This window comes from Nycticebus coucang, chromosome 9 (assembly GCF_027406575.1).
Source record: "Nycticebus coucang isolate mNycCou1 chromosome 9, mNycCou1.pri, whole genome shotgun sequence".
Classification (NCBI taxonomy): domain Eukaryota; kingdom Metazoa; phylum Chordata; class Mammalia; order Primates; family Lorisidae; genus Nycticebus; species Nycticebus coucang.
Genome location: NC_069788.1, coordinates 18,831,209 through 18,847,406, shown reverse-complemented (window position 1 = coordinate 18,847,406; position 16,198 = coordinate 18,831,209). Strand labels below are relative to the sequence as shown.

The following is a 16,198-nucleotide window of genomic DNA, read 5'->3' as shown; positions in this document are numbered from 1 at the left end:
CCTAGGAACTTTCGATAGCACTGAGATAAAACAGTGAGCAAAAGAAATTCTTGCCTTCAAAGAGATTCAATTCTAGTAGTAAAAGATAAAATAGGCAAAAAGATAGTAAGATTAAGTGATAAAATGATGAGAAATGTTAATTGCTACAAAGGAAAAAAAAGATACAGATACGGTGACATATTATTATTTTTATATAATGTAGATAAGCCTCTAAGATAAATCTACATTTGAAAACTGATGTGATAAGGCACTAAATCACGCCCATATCTGAGGAAAGTGATCCACAGCTAAGTGGAACTACAGAGGCCAAATCTGGGAATGAGGGAAAATGTAGGAGGAAATGAGATCAGGGAGGTAGCCAGGTGGGGCAGATTACTGCGTTTATCAGGCCACACTAAGGGGTATCTGTTTCATTCAAGTGTATGGAAAGCTAAGGAAGATTTTGAACTTGAGAGTAAAGTGATCTGCTTTATATTTTTAAACGATCATCTGGGAGCTGAAAAGGAAACATATTTTAACACAACAAGAGTGAAAGACGGAGACAAACTAGGATGTTATATTTCAGGCAATAGATGATGGTGGCGTAGACTAGGGAGAATGTAATGATGGTTGTGAGAAGTGGTTCAATGAAAACGTTTTGAAGATACAGCTAGTATTGCTAATAGCATGATGATGGGTGTGCAAAGATTTAAGAATAACTCCACAAATTTGTCCTGAGACACAGGTGATGAATGATGTCATTCAGTGAGGGGGTCAACACTGCTGGTAGAACATAGCTGGATAAATCCTCAGTTCTGGATCAGTTTAAGATGTAATATGGGTTCTTGAATAGATATTTTGAGTAATTATTTGAGTATACCATTCAGGAAGTGAGGGGAGAGGACAAGATTCATAAAGTAAATTTGGGAATTACCAGCATATTTATGTAATTTAATAACAAATACATGGATGAAATTCCATACTAAGTGAATTTATCTACCAAATGCAAATAAAGTGTTAGGTAGTTAGGTAGATGTGAACAGGGAGGATGATGGCTATGACTAGGCTATTCTGGATTGTTCTGGGTTAGGCTGACCTTGGCTATTATGGGAATGAGGCTGATTAAGCCTTTGCATGTGGGTTATTTTGAGTACAGAGTTAATTAAGACCCTGGGAGACTTTTAAGAAGTGTTGATACTTCTCTTGTGTATAAAACCCCAAACTGTGCTTTCCACAGAGCCAGCAGTCATGAGGACAGGGTCCAATTTGCTGTGTAAGTTGTTAATAAAATTTCTTTTTCTTGCTAAAAGTTCACCAGCTCTTTCCAGTTATTTCAGAGACCACCTCAAGTCACTACACCAACTCTAATAAAAGACTAGTTCTAAACAATTACGGATGGCAGAAGAAAATGAAATTGGCAATTGTGAAAACTGGAGTCCAAATTTAGAAAATATATTATGCAGAAGGAAGGGGTAAAATGCTACTGATAATGTGCTAAGATACAGTAGGAGAATTTACCTTTGAATTTGGCATTGTGGGAATCAGTTGTGACCGCCAACAAGAAGGGTATGATTTTAGTCTTGGGATTTAAAGTATTATGGGAAATAGGTTTAAAAAAAGACAGGAAGGGAGAAAATGGACATTCACCATAGATAATAGATTCAATTCTTTTTAAAAGGAAGAGATAAAGGGAAAAGGTTAATGGAAATGGTTAAAAAGACAAGATCCAAAAATGAGATGAAAAAGAGGTAAACATTAATATTTATCTGCTGATAGTAGTGAGATAACAGAAAAAAATATTATACTGCAGGAAATAATTAAAATACTTTTTAATAGCAAGTGATAAGGAAGAATCCACACAGCAGAGGAAAGGTTTACCATAAATATAAAAATGGAAACAGAGGGAAAACACAGTCTCTGAATGCTGGTGAATGTAGATTGACAGTTCTTAGTGCCAAAGTAAAGAAGTTGTGGAGGGATATAAGAAGCAAAGATAGTCGAAAGTTCAATGGAGGGACTAATAAGGGCTTAAAAAGAGAAGAGAAAGGGCGGCGCCTGTGGCTCAGTGAGTGGGGCGCCGGCCCCATATGCCGAGGGTGGCGGGTTCAAACCCAGCCCCGGCCAAACTGCAACAAAAAAATAGCCGGACGTTGTGGCGGGCGCCTGTGGTCCCAGCTGCTCGGGAGGCTGAGGCAAGAGAATCGCGGAAGCCCAAGAGTTGGAGGTTGCTGTGAGCCGTGTGAGGCCACAGCACTCTACCGAGGGCGGTACAGTGAGACTCTGTCTCTACAAAAAAAAAAAAAAAAGAGAAGAGAAAGCTAGAGAGGGTAGGCTAGGATACTGCAAAATAGAATTGATTAGAAGTAGGATTGTCAGGCAGAGTACACCAAGTACTTCCTTGATGTCTGTAGTCAAGAAATCAAGGTAAGAATATTTTCTCTCTTTGTGAGCACAAGTATCTTTTCTCTGACAAGCAATAGTGATTGTAATAGCAAACCACAGAATCTAGGCTGAAAAAGGGAGATATTAGGATTTTTTTTTTTTTGAAAGAGGCAAAATTGATGGTCTGAAAACAGCATTCATCTCAGTTCTTGGAAGACTTGAATGTTTCATACTCACTTTTCCAGAGATTGCCTTGATCTTTTACTCCCCAAAGTTCCATTAACATCGACTATTTTATATTTTGAACTTTCACTGGGTGTTTAAAGTAAGAACTTTAAAGCACAGTTTAAAAAACAGTAGAATTTTATATTTTGTTCTCCTGATAACGTGTTGGTTTTCTCTAACATAGATGTGTCTGACTCATCCTTGGGTTCCAGCTTACCAAATCTTGTCAAAACTCTTCCCGCATCACACACTGTCCTTACCTCTACCATCTTTTTCAGTAAAAGGAAAAAGACCCACCAATAATGATATTTCAGCTTTCTAAAAGAAAATAGCTGGTTTTCACGCTCATACACAGTACTACAATAACCAGACAAGTACTCCCTCCCATTCACTCATTTTGGAGTTCTCATGTAGATATTAACTGATAAATAAGGATTTTATGATAATAACAAGATGTAATACTTAATACTTAAAAAGTTTTATAAATATTATTTTTGATAAAGGACATTTTAACTACTGAAAATTACAGAATCCAAAAAAAAGGAATATTAATTAAGAGAAACAGAGTTTAGAAATTAAAAAAAAAGTGAAATATTATTATAACAATGTAAGAGAAGCACTGGAAACAGGGGTGTGAGTAAATCTTTTTCCAAATTAGCAATAATAAAAATAAACAGAAAAGCAGAGAGGCATATTGAAATAAATGTTGACACTAACTTTTGTCTTATATAATTTGTGATATGATTAAGGAAGAAGACATAGGAAAAATTAAGTATTTGGTATTGGAGATGGTGAAAATCTAGCTAAGTTCTTATTTTCCATAGGAAGAATTCACGAGATAACGTGCCACACAGAAAAACGCTTGGCAGCATAAGCTTGCTACACAATATCAGAAGAAATAGGAGGATTCAAAGAAGTTGCTTCTGGGAGGAGATTTACTGTGTTTTCTATTTTTCCCTTCAGATATTATCTCCTCACCACCTCACCTCTGATTTATGCAGGCAAATACGATCTCTTCTGGAGTTATTGCTGAGATGGCACATCTTTCATCCATGTCTTGTTATAGGATATAACTGTAAAGTTCAGTCATTGCTAAGCACAGAGCTTAGTCATAGGTGGGAAAAACAAAGCCTTTTGAGGAATTTTGTGAATATGTAAAATTTTTAAAAGTATATTATTCTTTATACAATGTTTGTTTTTTTCCTTAATACTCCAGACTGCTAGATTACCAACTATGGCTAAAATTCTTGCTTCTACTATTTAATTTATTACATGATAAATCTTTTAATTATTTATTTGTATTTTGTGAGACAGAGACTCACTATGTCAACTTCAGTAGAGTGCTATGGCATCACAGCTCACAACAACCTTAAACTCTTGGAGTTAAGCGATTCTCTTGCCTCAGTCTTCCAAGTAGTTGGGACTAAAGGCGCCCACCACAACGCCCGGCTATTTTTTTTTTTTTTTGTTATTGTTGTCATTATTGTTTAGCAGGCCCTGGCTGGGTTCCAACCCACCAGCCCTGGTGCATGCGGCCGGCACCCTAACCACTAAGATACAGGTGCAGAGCTGATAAATCTTTTTTTTGATACAACTTAATATACTTGCTATAAAGATTCTAATGTCCCGTAAAAAACACGGGATTCTTTCTTGTTCTTTTAATAGTGTAATTACATAAAAATATATATTTGTTAGTAGGAAAATATTTCATTTTTAGAGGTAATTAAGTGGAATTTTGGTTCTTGAGCTCTCTTTAAATCTCTCTTCCTCTCTATCTATACGCATTTGTATATGTGTCAACATATAATTCGCATCTCAGCCCTAAACAAAGCCTTTTCCATGGCTTTCTCTTATACTTTGTTTAAACTCCCTAACATCTTTTGTCAACCTGGCCCCATATAATCACCTCCTTGTATAATTTTTTCCCCATGGAAATTAATATCTGCTGAAGAATGTCTTGTTGGAAATTATACAGCAGGTAAAGGCCTTATGTCTCTCATATATATTTGTATACAGAGAAGTAACTATGAATGAATTCTTTTTTTATGAGCATAGCTTTCTGGTCAAGCTATGAGCATTTAAGCTTCCAACTCCACCAGGAAGCAGTGCGGCCAGTCTCTGACAAACCTGGCTTGAATGGATGGCAAATCTCAGAATTGACAGCAACTATAGAGACACCTGGGCTACCTTTGATTACCCCTTATTACTGCATAGCAATTTTACCTGATGTCTCACGCCAGAGCATCAACCCAGGTGTGAAAATTCCCCTTTTAGGACTGTATATAAGCTGACTTTGTATACCCTTCCAACGAATTGTTTTGATATTAAGAGAACATTTTATTTTTTTCAACATGAGTAGCCTAAAATAGAGTTATGTAAAAGTTTCATACATAAGGACAAGGTGTCGGTGTCGCTCGGCCGCCGGCCAGCAGGGACGAACACACCAACGCAGTCAGCTTTCAGCAGGTTTATTATCGGGGGCAAGCAGCTTGTCCGGGGAGAGCAGGATGGAAAAGCTCTAACCTTGTCCGGGGAGAGCAGGATGGAAAAGCCCTCTAACCTTGTCCGGGGAGAGCAGGATGGAAAAGCCCTCTCTAACCTTGTTTACAGCACTCTGTATATATACTCTAGGACACATCCTGTTATTGCGGTTTCTTGACCTAGATATCTCTCCAATGAGCGCAAAGGGCACGGGCAGCAAGGTTGTTGCCAGGGCGCAGCCTGCAAGCAGGTTTCCTAAAGTACGCCTCCGCCATCCTGTTTTTGTGCCTGATTGATACATTGTATAAGGGCCCTCCACACAAGGTATTGATAGCAAAGCAATAGTAAGAGACGGAGTCCTGTGTGAATGATACTGTATCATACGTGAGAAAATTCATCGTCTTATTTTAGTCACTATATTTCAATATATTAGTCTTAGAGCAGCTAAATCTATCTGGATGAATATATTGAGTATATATTTTTTCTTGCCCTTTATAACTATCTCAGATTATCTTCTTTATTTATCCGGGTTTGCGGACTATAGCTGAAGCATCAGCTCTTTTACACTAGTAACTTTCTCTGCTGTGTCGCCAGGCTCTCCCCAGGGCCTGGGGAATGGTGCTCAGAACATAAACATTTGAAGAATGAACAGATAGATTGTATTCTGTGGCTACTAATGTGGTAATTCAATCAAATAAAGTAATTGGCGATAGAATTAACATCTGGATTGTGAATCTAGAGTATAAATCTTCAATAGTAAACTCTGTAAGTTTCATTCCTTTGTTGCAACTGTTCCTCTTGCCTTTTAAGCTGATATAGGCTTTAAAGAAATGCTGCTTAAGAGTGAAAAAACAGCCCATAGAAAAGAAATGAATTACAGTAGCAAGCGAGTATTTGCAATTCAGTGATAAAAATATCATTCTTCGAAGGAAAATGTCTATGTGTGAGATATAGCTTTGACAAGAGAGAAATTGCTTAGTGGGTTCTAAGTGGTAAAGGCAAAGGTAATAATGTTTGAAACAACATGTTGGCTTTGAGATGAGGAGGCTGCTTGGACCTAACTAGCAAAGCCCACAGAAGAGACCTTGGGCATCCAAAAGCACACCAGTTCCTGGCACCCATATACCAGGGATAATGTACTTATTTCTTCATTGCACAGAAATTGGATAGTGGAAAGAAGTGACAGATCTCTGAATCAGAAAGATAGTGAATTCTAAACCTAAACTAATTGAATTTTGTCTTGAAAAACTTACATGTTGACTTGGCACTTTGACATTTTCCTCTATTAGGTGAAATTGGACCCATACATTAAACTGAGTTCATTATTACAGGAATAACATATTTTTGCACATCTGAGTTGTCAAAATGAATTTTGAATATTGCCACACAAAGGAAGAATGGTTGAGCACAATTCAGCTGCCTCTCTGTCTGCTCCTGCCTGTATTAATAGGATATGGAAATGGTAAATGCTGTAATAATCAAAACGTTGTCCTTGATAAAGAGACGTGATAACCACAGATCTAAAGCCAAATATGACCAAATGCCAAATATTTGTCAGAATGTTTAAGTTTTATGACTATAAACATATTTACTAATCAAACAGAAATAAACACTGAAACATTGCTATTCGAATTTCTATAGATGCATAATGTGCAACTATGAGGTTGAAATTATCTAGCCTCTATGTCTTTTATTTTTCCTTCAGTTACTCATTTTTATATTCCATTTCAATTAATCACAGTAAAGTAGGAACTCCTTGTATTTTAGTATATCAGATTAAATAGGAACTCAGTTGACAAGTTGTAGGAGAGTACCCTAAACTCTGATAGACCTTAGAGATAAGGAGGTGAGCAAGTGAAGATGTGAAGGCTCTTCAGATGGGCTGATAATATTAAGTTGGAATTTCCCAAAGTTGTCATAAGTACAACAGAGAAAACGTGTGCTATGAAAGCAAATAGTAGGAGAAGCTAAAACAAAAGAGTCTAGAAAAACTTTCTATAGAAAGTAGCATCTGAGTTAAGTTATAAGGTCCAGTAATAGAAATAGGAGAGGCAGGTCATTTTAGGCAGCAGAAACAATGTGATAAAAAATATGGTTAGAGGAATAAAAGTGTAACTAATTGATTAACCATATTTTACCAAACTATGCTCTTTGGTGCACATAGTCAAAGCAGGTTGTGGTAGTTCTTAGGCTGCTTGGGTATTTGCCTCTTGAAAAAGAAAAAATTCAATGGACAGCCTATTTATCTCAAACATAGAGAATGTTTTAAGTGCTAACAGTCATGCAAATGTGTGTATGAAACATGTCTGAGAAAAAATATGCATGACTTAGAAAAGAATATAAGAATATTCATTATTCTGAACTGTTGATTTGGATTTCCATACTTTCCTATAAATACATGTTTTAATATAAATATAGACATGACCAGATGTAATTTTATTTAAAGTACATAAACACAAATACATAAACTTTGATATATATTTTAATAATATATGAGTATAACTGTTTTTAGTTGAGTAGAATCTTACTGCTAATTGATTGAATCCCTCTCTTTTAGAAAGTAATGTATTATTTACTTATACTTGTCTTTGCTACATTTAAATAAATAACACTTAAAACTGAAATTCATAAGGAATTGTTCTTAAATAAAGCCAAAGATAGGCCATACCAGCAATCCACTATGATTTATTTCTCCCTTTTGTAAGATAAAACTTACACCTATGGTCATAGGCCATGGCCTGTGTATTTAATTATGATTAAATTCTGTAAATCCCCTACGTACGTAAATTTCAACCCTATTTATAATGCTCTAGATAAATCTATTATAGAATGGCTTTATTGTCTGTCTCCAATTCTAGATACTACGAGTATCCATAATAATAAGAACCATGTCAGTCTTGATCACCCTAAAACCTCAACAGCTAATCGAATACAAGACATAGAGTGAAGAATTATTGATTAGCCAATGATGCTATGTGCATATTTACTATTTAATGTGTGTGATACTCAAAAAATCCATTGATTTTTTTTGGAAGGAAGGATCATAAAAAGTCCTAGTTGTAGAATCTAGAAAGATGTATGTCCTTAATAATTGAATTCTACAAATTAATAGGTATAGGCAAAGCTAAACTTTGCTTATACTGTATCTGGTTACCAAATTATAATACATTTAATATTATACTTAATTTTTTTCCTCTTTCTTCTCTGTCACTAATACCATTTCATTCAAATTTTACTTTTACTCATGGAGAAAAATTAGCATAGGAATAAAACCAGAATAGAAGAGGGTGTGCATTTGTTTCCCTGGCTCTGTCGCTGCTGGATGTAAGATCTCTTGATAAATATGCAAAAGGAGTAAGAGCCTTCTGTCTTCAAATTTAAGATTTTCTGAGTTAAAACCTTACATTGCCATGACTTCCTGGAAATGGAATGACAGGGAAATGAATAAATTTAAACATCTTTCACAAAACTGTAGAAATCTAGGAGCCTTGAAGAAGAAAGATTTCCGGAGGAGGCTAAGACAAAAATAAATAATGCAAGATAACAACACAAAGCTTTCTATGTCCATGTATGAAAGGGAAGGTCAGTTTAGATGTCAAAAGAGCAGGTAAAGAAAGGCAGAGACATGTAACTCTCCTGAGGGGAATAACCTCCTTTTCAATGTCTAGTTATACATCTTTCTTGGTATAAATACAAACTGTAACACATATAATTATTTTTTTCTTACTATCTTCAACTGAAATTCTAAAAGAGAACATTTTAAATGTCTCAACTTCCCCTGCAACTGAAGATGGGCATGGGAGCCAGTTCTGCTCAATGGGATCTCAGCAGAAATCTTTCCTGTTAGACCCACATCATACTGGAATGCTAAAACAATAAAGCTTTTCGTATTTTGTAATTGCAATTTCTCACCTAATTGAAGACTAAAGCCTCTACCTTCTCTTAGTTCCTTGATAAGTTTTGCCTTTATGGTTAGATTGAATTTATGTTGTAGAATAATTGATATTACGAAATCTAACCCCAAATCATGTTTTCTCCTTAAACTTTAATTAGCAAGGGTTTTTCTGAAAAATTTCTAGCATAAAAGTGTTTTAAAAAATGAACCTTTATTTTTAAAAAACCATGTTTGCATAAAAAGGATAATAGTGTCATTTCCCTTATTAAGTATAAGCAATATTTTTCCATATTATGGCCATATGAACATACTTCAGATAAATGCACTTTTAAAAAATTATAAAAATGTAAAACTCTTTAAAATATAACCTTCGTATTTGGCAATTTCCAGATAAAAACACATAACTTAAGTGTTTATTGAGTTCCTTTATTTTTTGAGCTGGAGCTTCAACCGTGGTCACCTGCGTTTAAGGTCGGCAGCACAGCTGTGCCAAAAAATGACAAAAGCCTGCGAGAAGCCAGCACCGCAACTAGAGGGCGCTACTTCTCTTATGTCAACACACAATCTGGGGAGCATGGGAATGCAGTCCCCCACTACCACAAATAATGCAACTGAGTAGTTCGTTTACAAGAGAACAGAGTATCTCTTGACATGACTCCCACGTTTGTTTCTGGAAGACTATTTCAGCTTTGGGATGTAAATAGGAGATTGTCATTTATTTACAGACACAATATGTTGTTTCATACAAGGTAGTTTTAGCTTTACCTGTGTAACCCGTAGCACAGAGGCATTTATATCCATCATTCCTGTTGACACAGATTTCTCCATCTAGACAGGGCGAGGTTTTACAATCACTCACACCCAATTCACAGAAGGATCCATGGTACCCAGGCTTGCAATTACACAAAAATCTAGAGAAAAGTGGGAAAATCAGAAAAGGCATAGAAAAATAGCAATTATTTATTATATACATAATTAATGTGTATGGATTGAATTCTAGACTTTTGACTTAAATAAATGATAATGTATCTGTTTTATTCTTTTTTAAAAAATTACAACAATGTCCTTTTTCAAACATGTTTTATTCTCAAATGTTCTTCATGTGGGAAATTTAAAAAGACATTTGCTTGGTGAAATAATGACTGTAAAATTAATAAAGACTAATACCAGATTATGAAAATAATTTTGATAGGTAAAATTAACTTAATAGAAAAGTACACTTAGCAAAAATAACTGCACATAGTTTTTTTTTTTTTTTTCTTTTAGAAGTCTAGAAAAAGAGGTTTTTTTGCCAACTTTCATTATAATGCTTTTGGGCCATATTTTAATTCACATTTTTGGAGTGATCTCTATATAATTAACCTCATTCATCACTTTATGGCCACAGAAGTCTAACATCCCCATGATCCTCTTTTATTCATCCAACATACTAACTGAGTGACAAGTATTAGTCATGTACCCACATCCAAGTGTAAATAAAAATTGGTGTTGCTTTTAAAAGGTCTTATGAGCAAGTTAGGAATATAGACATGTAAACATTATAATAAATATACTTCAATAAAAACAGTCCTTATAAAAACCCAGGTAAATCCTAGAAGAGGTGATAGAAAAGGTTTTACTGATAAATCATAAAGAATGGAATCAGCCTTTCTAGATTCTGCATATGAATGAGAACATATGGTACTTGTCTTTTTGTACCTGGCTTCTTTCATTTAACATAATGTCCTTCAAATTCATCCATGTTGTTTCAAATGACAGCAATTCATTCTTTTTTTTAATGGCTGACCAGTATTTCATTGCATATCCTACCCCATTTTCTTTATCCATTCATCTGTTAAGTAAAATAAGCCAGGGCCAGGGAAGGGGAATGGGGAGAGGCTGGTCAATGGGAACAAAGTTATAAATAGAAAGAGTAAGTTCTTGTGTCCCATTGTACAGTAGCATAACTATGTCAATGATGGTAATAGTATCACTCGAAATACCTAGAAGAGAGAATTTTGGAAGTTCCTGCCACAAAGAAATGATAAATGTTTGAGGTGACAGCTATGTTGACTACCCCCATTTGTTCATTACTCAATATGTTCATGTATCAAGACATCAAATTGTATGGCATAAATACATACAATTATTATGTTAGCTAAAATAAAATTAATAAAAAGAGTAAGGGATCTTTGTATCAGTTGGATATAAAGCATTGCATGTACAATGCCATGTTGGAATAAAAGAGAACTTTCTAAGATTCTCCAGGGACTGAGGAATTGACTGTAATCCCCTTTCCAGGGTAATACTGATCCAATTTCTAATTCCTTGAATTTATGTTCAAATATTTAAACTATTCTTATTAATCTTCCCCTCCTTGCTAATACACGTATATCCCTACCTATAGCAAAGTAACATAATGGAATCTATTTTAGGGGCGGCGCCTGTGGCTCAGTTGGTAGGGCGCCGGCCCCATATGCCGAGGGTGGCGGGTTCAAACCCGGCCCCGGCTGAACTGCAACCAAAAAATACGCTGGGCGTTGTGGCGGGCACCTGTGGTCCCAGCTACTTGGGAGGCTGAGGCAAGAGAATCGCTTAAGCCCATGAGTTGGAGGTTGCTGTGAGCTGTGTGATGCCATGGCACTCTACCGAGGGCCTCTACCAAAAAAAGAAAAAATAAATAAATAAATGAATCTATTTTATGCCTCACTAAAATTCAGATATATTTGTTAATGAAACTGTCTTTGGTTGCTATTGGGTGTTCTCAATGAATTAATGATGAGTCCAAGGAATTACAGAGTAGGGAGGAATTGAGCACATAATTCTCAATGTGGCAGTGAAAAGGATATCAAGAAATGATTTTTTCCTCATTTATGAACTTGAACCTTACTACAAAAACAAAATAATGATCATCTCAACATATGCATCTGTTTCATATACCTATGGCAGTTTTGTCATATTTCCAGAAGATTCAAAATGTACGTTCTAGTTTGAAATATTGAATATTAAGAAATAATTTTGGTACATCTTGGTTCTCAATGATAGATTTATGATAATTATTCCTGATTTTCTTAATCTCTTCTAAATGGCAACGTACTCATTTATTTTATAGAATTCTGTCTCTCTCACTCTCATTTTGAAAATCAGGATATGGTCATATTTTATCTTTTGCCACCCAAATTTTGTTTTCTGTAGATACAAAGACAAAGTCAGGGGCATCACCCTACCAGATTTTAGGCTACATTACAAGTCTGTAGTGATCAAAACGGCATGGTATTGGCACAAAAATAGAGACACAGACTTTTGAAACCAAATAGAAAACGATGAGATGAAACCAACGTTTTACAGCCTCTTGATCTTTAATAGAACAAACATGGGAGAAAAGAATCTCTATTCAATAAATGGTGCTGGGAGAACTGGATATCCACATGTAAAAGACTGAAACTGGACCTGCAACTCTCACTAATCATAAAAATTGATTCAAGATGGGTAAAAGATTTAAATCTAAGGCATGAAACAATAAAAATCCTCAAAGAAAGTGTGGGAAAAACACTTAAAGATATCAGCCTGGGAAAGACTTTATGAAGAAGACTTCTATGGCAATTACAACAATAATAAAAATAAATAAATGGGACTTAATTAACTTGAAAAGCTTCTGTACAGCTAAGGAGACAACAACCAAAGCAAACTGACAACATTCACAATGAGAAAAGGTATTTGCATATTATGAATTGGACAAAAGTTTGATGACTTGGATTTACAGATAACACAAATTAATCAATAAAAAAGAGCCAATGATCTCATAGATCACTGTCAAGAGACATGAATAGAATATTTTCTAAGGAAGACAGATGAATGAGTAACGAACATCTGAAAAAATGCTTATAGTCCCTAATTATCAGAGAAATGCAAATCAAAACCACCCTGAAATATCACCTAACCCAGGTAAGGTTAGCCCACATCACAAAGTCCCAAAGCTGCAGATGCTTGCATGGATATGGAGAGAGGGAAACACTCTCACACTGTTGGTGGGACTGCAAACTAATAAGGTCTCTTTGAAAAGAAGTATGAAGAATCCTCAAAGATCTCAAACTAGACCTCCCACTTGAGCCAGCAATCCCACTACTAGGCAACTACCCAGAAGAAAAAAAAAATAATTTTATCATAAGGACATTTGCATTAGACTGTCTATTGCAGCTTAATTTATGATTGCCAAGGCATGGAAACAACCTAAATGCCCATCAGCTCAGTAGATGGATACTTTTGTGAGTGATCTAAATTACCTAAGGACAGTGACTTAAAAAGGCATTCATTTTATTAGATAATGAAAGTTACCGAGTATCAGACAATGTCAACATCAGCGTCCACTTTTGCAATTGCTATATAGACTAATCAGGGCTGTCATTCATATGCTATCATATCTTAGCAAACTCATTTTAAAATGATGTCATTAGAATTAAGCATCAATTGTTGCAAGCCACAGTTTCAACAAATCTAAGATAAAATGGGACAGATTAAAAACTTACATCAGATTAAATTTATATCAAGTATATTATCATCAAGTATATTATGTAGTTATTACTGATTTTAATATTTTTATTGCCTATGCATCTAGAGTTTAATTTATTTGCACTAAATATAAATCATTGATTTTAAGTAAGTTGTTAGATAATTTCTGCTATTTTAATGTGTAATTTAATGTCAACAGGCTAACAATATAGCAAAAGAAAGTTTTTAAATAAAAAAATTCTTTCAAAAAAGAGAAGTGTGACTACTTTACCAGCTCTTAATTGTTTTTGTCTTTGAAATATCTTAATTCTCTTCAAATCACATTTACTGTATTTCAGAATATTAAGGGGGTACAAATATTTTTGTTACATGAATACCTGCTGTAAGGCTTAAGTTAAGGTATTTAGTGTGTTCATCACCACAGTAGTGTTCACTGTAACCAATAGGAAAGTTTTTGACCTTTAGCCCCTTGCACCTTCCATCTTTCTTGGCTTCCAAAGTTCTGTACATCACTTTGTGATCATGTGTGCTCATTGTTTAGCTCTAAATTATTAGAAAGTACACATGATGTCTGTTTTTCCATTCCTGAGATGCTTCACTTAGAATAATTGTCTGTAGTTCCCTTCAAGGTGCAGCAAAAGACAATATTTCATATCTTTTTATGGCCATGTAGCACTCTAGGGTATGTGTGTGTATATACAGAGAGTACTGAAAAATGTATATGTTTTTTAAGAAAGGAAAAAAGTATTAAAATTTTAATATTCAACATATACTGATAACAAAAGATGAATATAAGTCATGTTGAGTATGTCTTGTAATTGCAGAAGTCAAATGTGACTTGAGTTTCACAAATTTTTATTGATATATATATATATGTATAAGTCTCACAGTCTTTTATCCATTTATAAATTGATGGACATTTGATTCCATATCTTTGGAATTGTGTTGAGATAAACATTTCAGTGCAGGTGTCTTTTTGATAAAACGACTCTTTTCCTTTGGGTAGATACTCAGTAGTGGGATTGCTGGATGGAATGGTAAGCCTACTTTTATTTCTTTGAGGAATCTCCATACTGCTTTCCATAGAGGTTGTACCAATTTATGGTGCAACATATAATGTAGAAGCATTTCTTTCTCATTACATCCACGCCAGCATCTATTGTTTTTTTAACTTTGTAGTAATGGCCATTCTGACAGGTATAAGGTAGTATCTGTCTGTGGTTTTAGTCTACATTTCCCTGATGATGATTATTGATGGAGAGCATTTTTTGATATATTTCTTGGCCATGCGTCTTTTTTTTTTTTTCAAGGATAAACCAAATTGATAGACTACTAGCCAGATTAACCAGATATATAAGAGAAAGAACTCAAATAGGCTCAGTCAGAAATGAAACAGGACTTATTACAGCTGACACCACAGAAATACAAAATATCAACTGTGAATACTACAAAAATCTCTATGCACACAAACTATAAAATACAAAAGAAATGGATAAATACCTGGCAACACACAACCTCTTAAACCTGGATTAGGAAAAAATAGAAATCCTAAACAGACCAATAACAAGTAGTAAGATTGAAGCAGTAAAACATCCTCAAATGTACTGGACTAGGTGGATTGAAACCAAATTATACCAGACCTACAAAGAAAAACTGTTATTTACCCTACAGAAATTATTCTATAATATCAAGATGGAGGGATTCCTTCTTAAGTCATTATATGAAGACAGTACCACCACCACCCCAAGAAGAAAATCACAACAGTGAAACTATAGATCAACATCCCTTAAGAATACAGATGCAAAAATCCTAAACAAAATACTAGTGAACCGAATCCAACAGCACATTGAAAAGATAATTCACCACAATCAAGTGGCTTTCATCCCAGGGATGTAAGCATAGTTCAACATGCACAAATCAATGAACACAATTTTTCACATAAACAGAAACAAAAATGAAGACCATATTATCATCTTAACAGATACAGAAAAAGCATCTGATAATGACATAACTCTTTCACAACATAAACCTTCAACACACTAGGCACAGAAGGAACATACCTCAAAATTATAAAAGCCATATATGACAAACCTGCAGCCAACATCATACCAAATGAGGAAGAGTTGAAAGCATTTCCCATAAAAACTGGAACAAGAGAAGGGTACTCACTGTCACAGCTTCTATTAAACTGAGTATGGAAGTTCTAGCCAGAGAAATCAGGCAAGAGAAAGAAATAAAGAATATCCAAATTAGAAAACAGGAGGTCAAGTTATCCCTGTTGACTGATGATTAAGTATGGTATAGGTAAGAAAGTAGAGACCAATGGAACAGAATAGAGAACTCAAAAATAAGACCACCTGCCTACTGCCAACTGATCTTTGACAAACTAGACAATAACATACACTGGGTAAAGAATGCCCAGTTAATAAATAGTGTAAGGAAAACTGGACAGCCGTGTGCACAAGAGACTAAGGCAAGAGTATCGCTTGAACCCAAGAGTTTGGGGTTATTGTGAGCTAAGATGCCACGGCATTCTGGCTGAGGGTGAGCAAGTGACACTCTGTCTCAAAAAAAAAAAAAAAAAAAAAAGAAAAGTAGAAGGCTGCTCTTTCAGGACCTAAGCTTAAGATGATTTCATGTTTCTGTCTTTTCTCTTGAGTATCTGACACTACTTGAGAAGAATAGTGGTCCAAAGAGAATGATAGAGATTCAGAGAAAGGCTTTACAACTGATGTAAAGAACTTGAAG

The 16,198-nt window shown here is 35.0% G+C and overlaps 1 protein-coding gene across 1 annotated transcript in view; it reads right to left on the bottom strand.

Moving 5' to 3' along the window:
* The window catches only part of EYS (eyes shut homolog), a 1,685,250-nt gene that overhangs the window by 1,056,868 nt on the left and 612,184 nt on the right, over positions 1-16,198 (bottom strand). Inside the window, 1 exon segment of the mRNA XM_053601630.1 lies at positions 9,728-9,873. Coding sequence (XP_053457605.1) covers positions 9,728-9,873 — 146 coding nt within the window.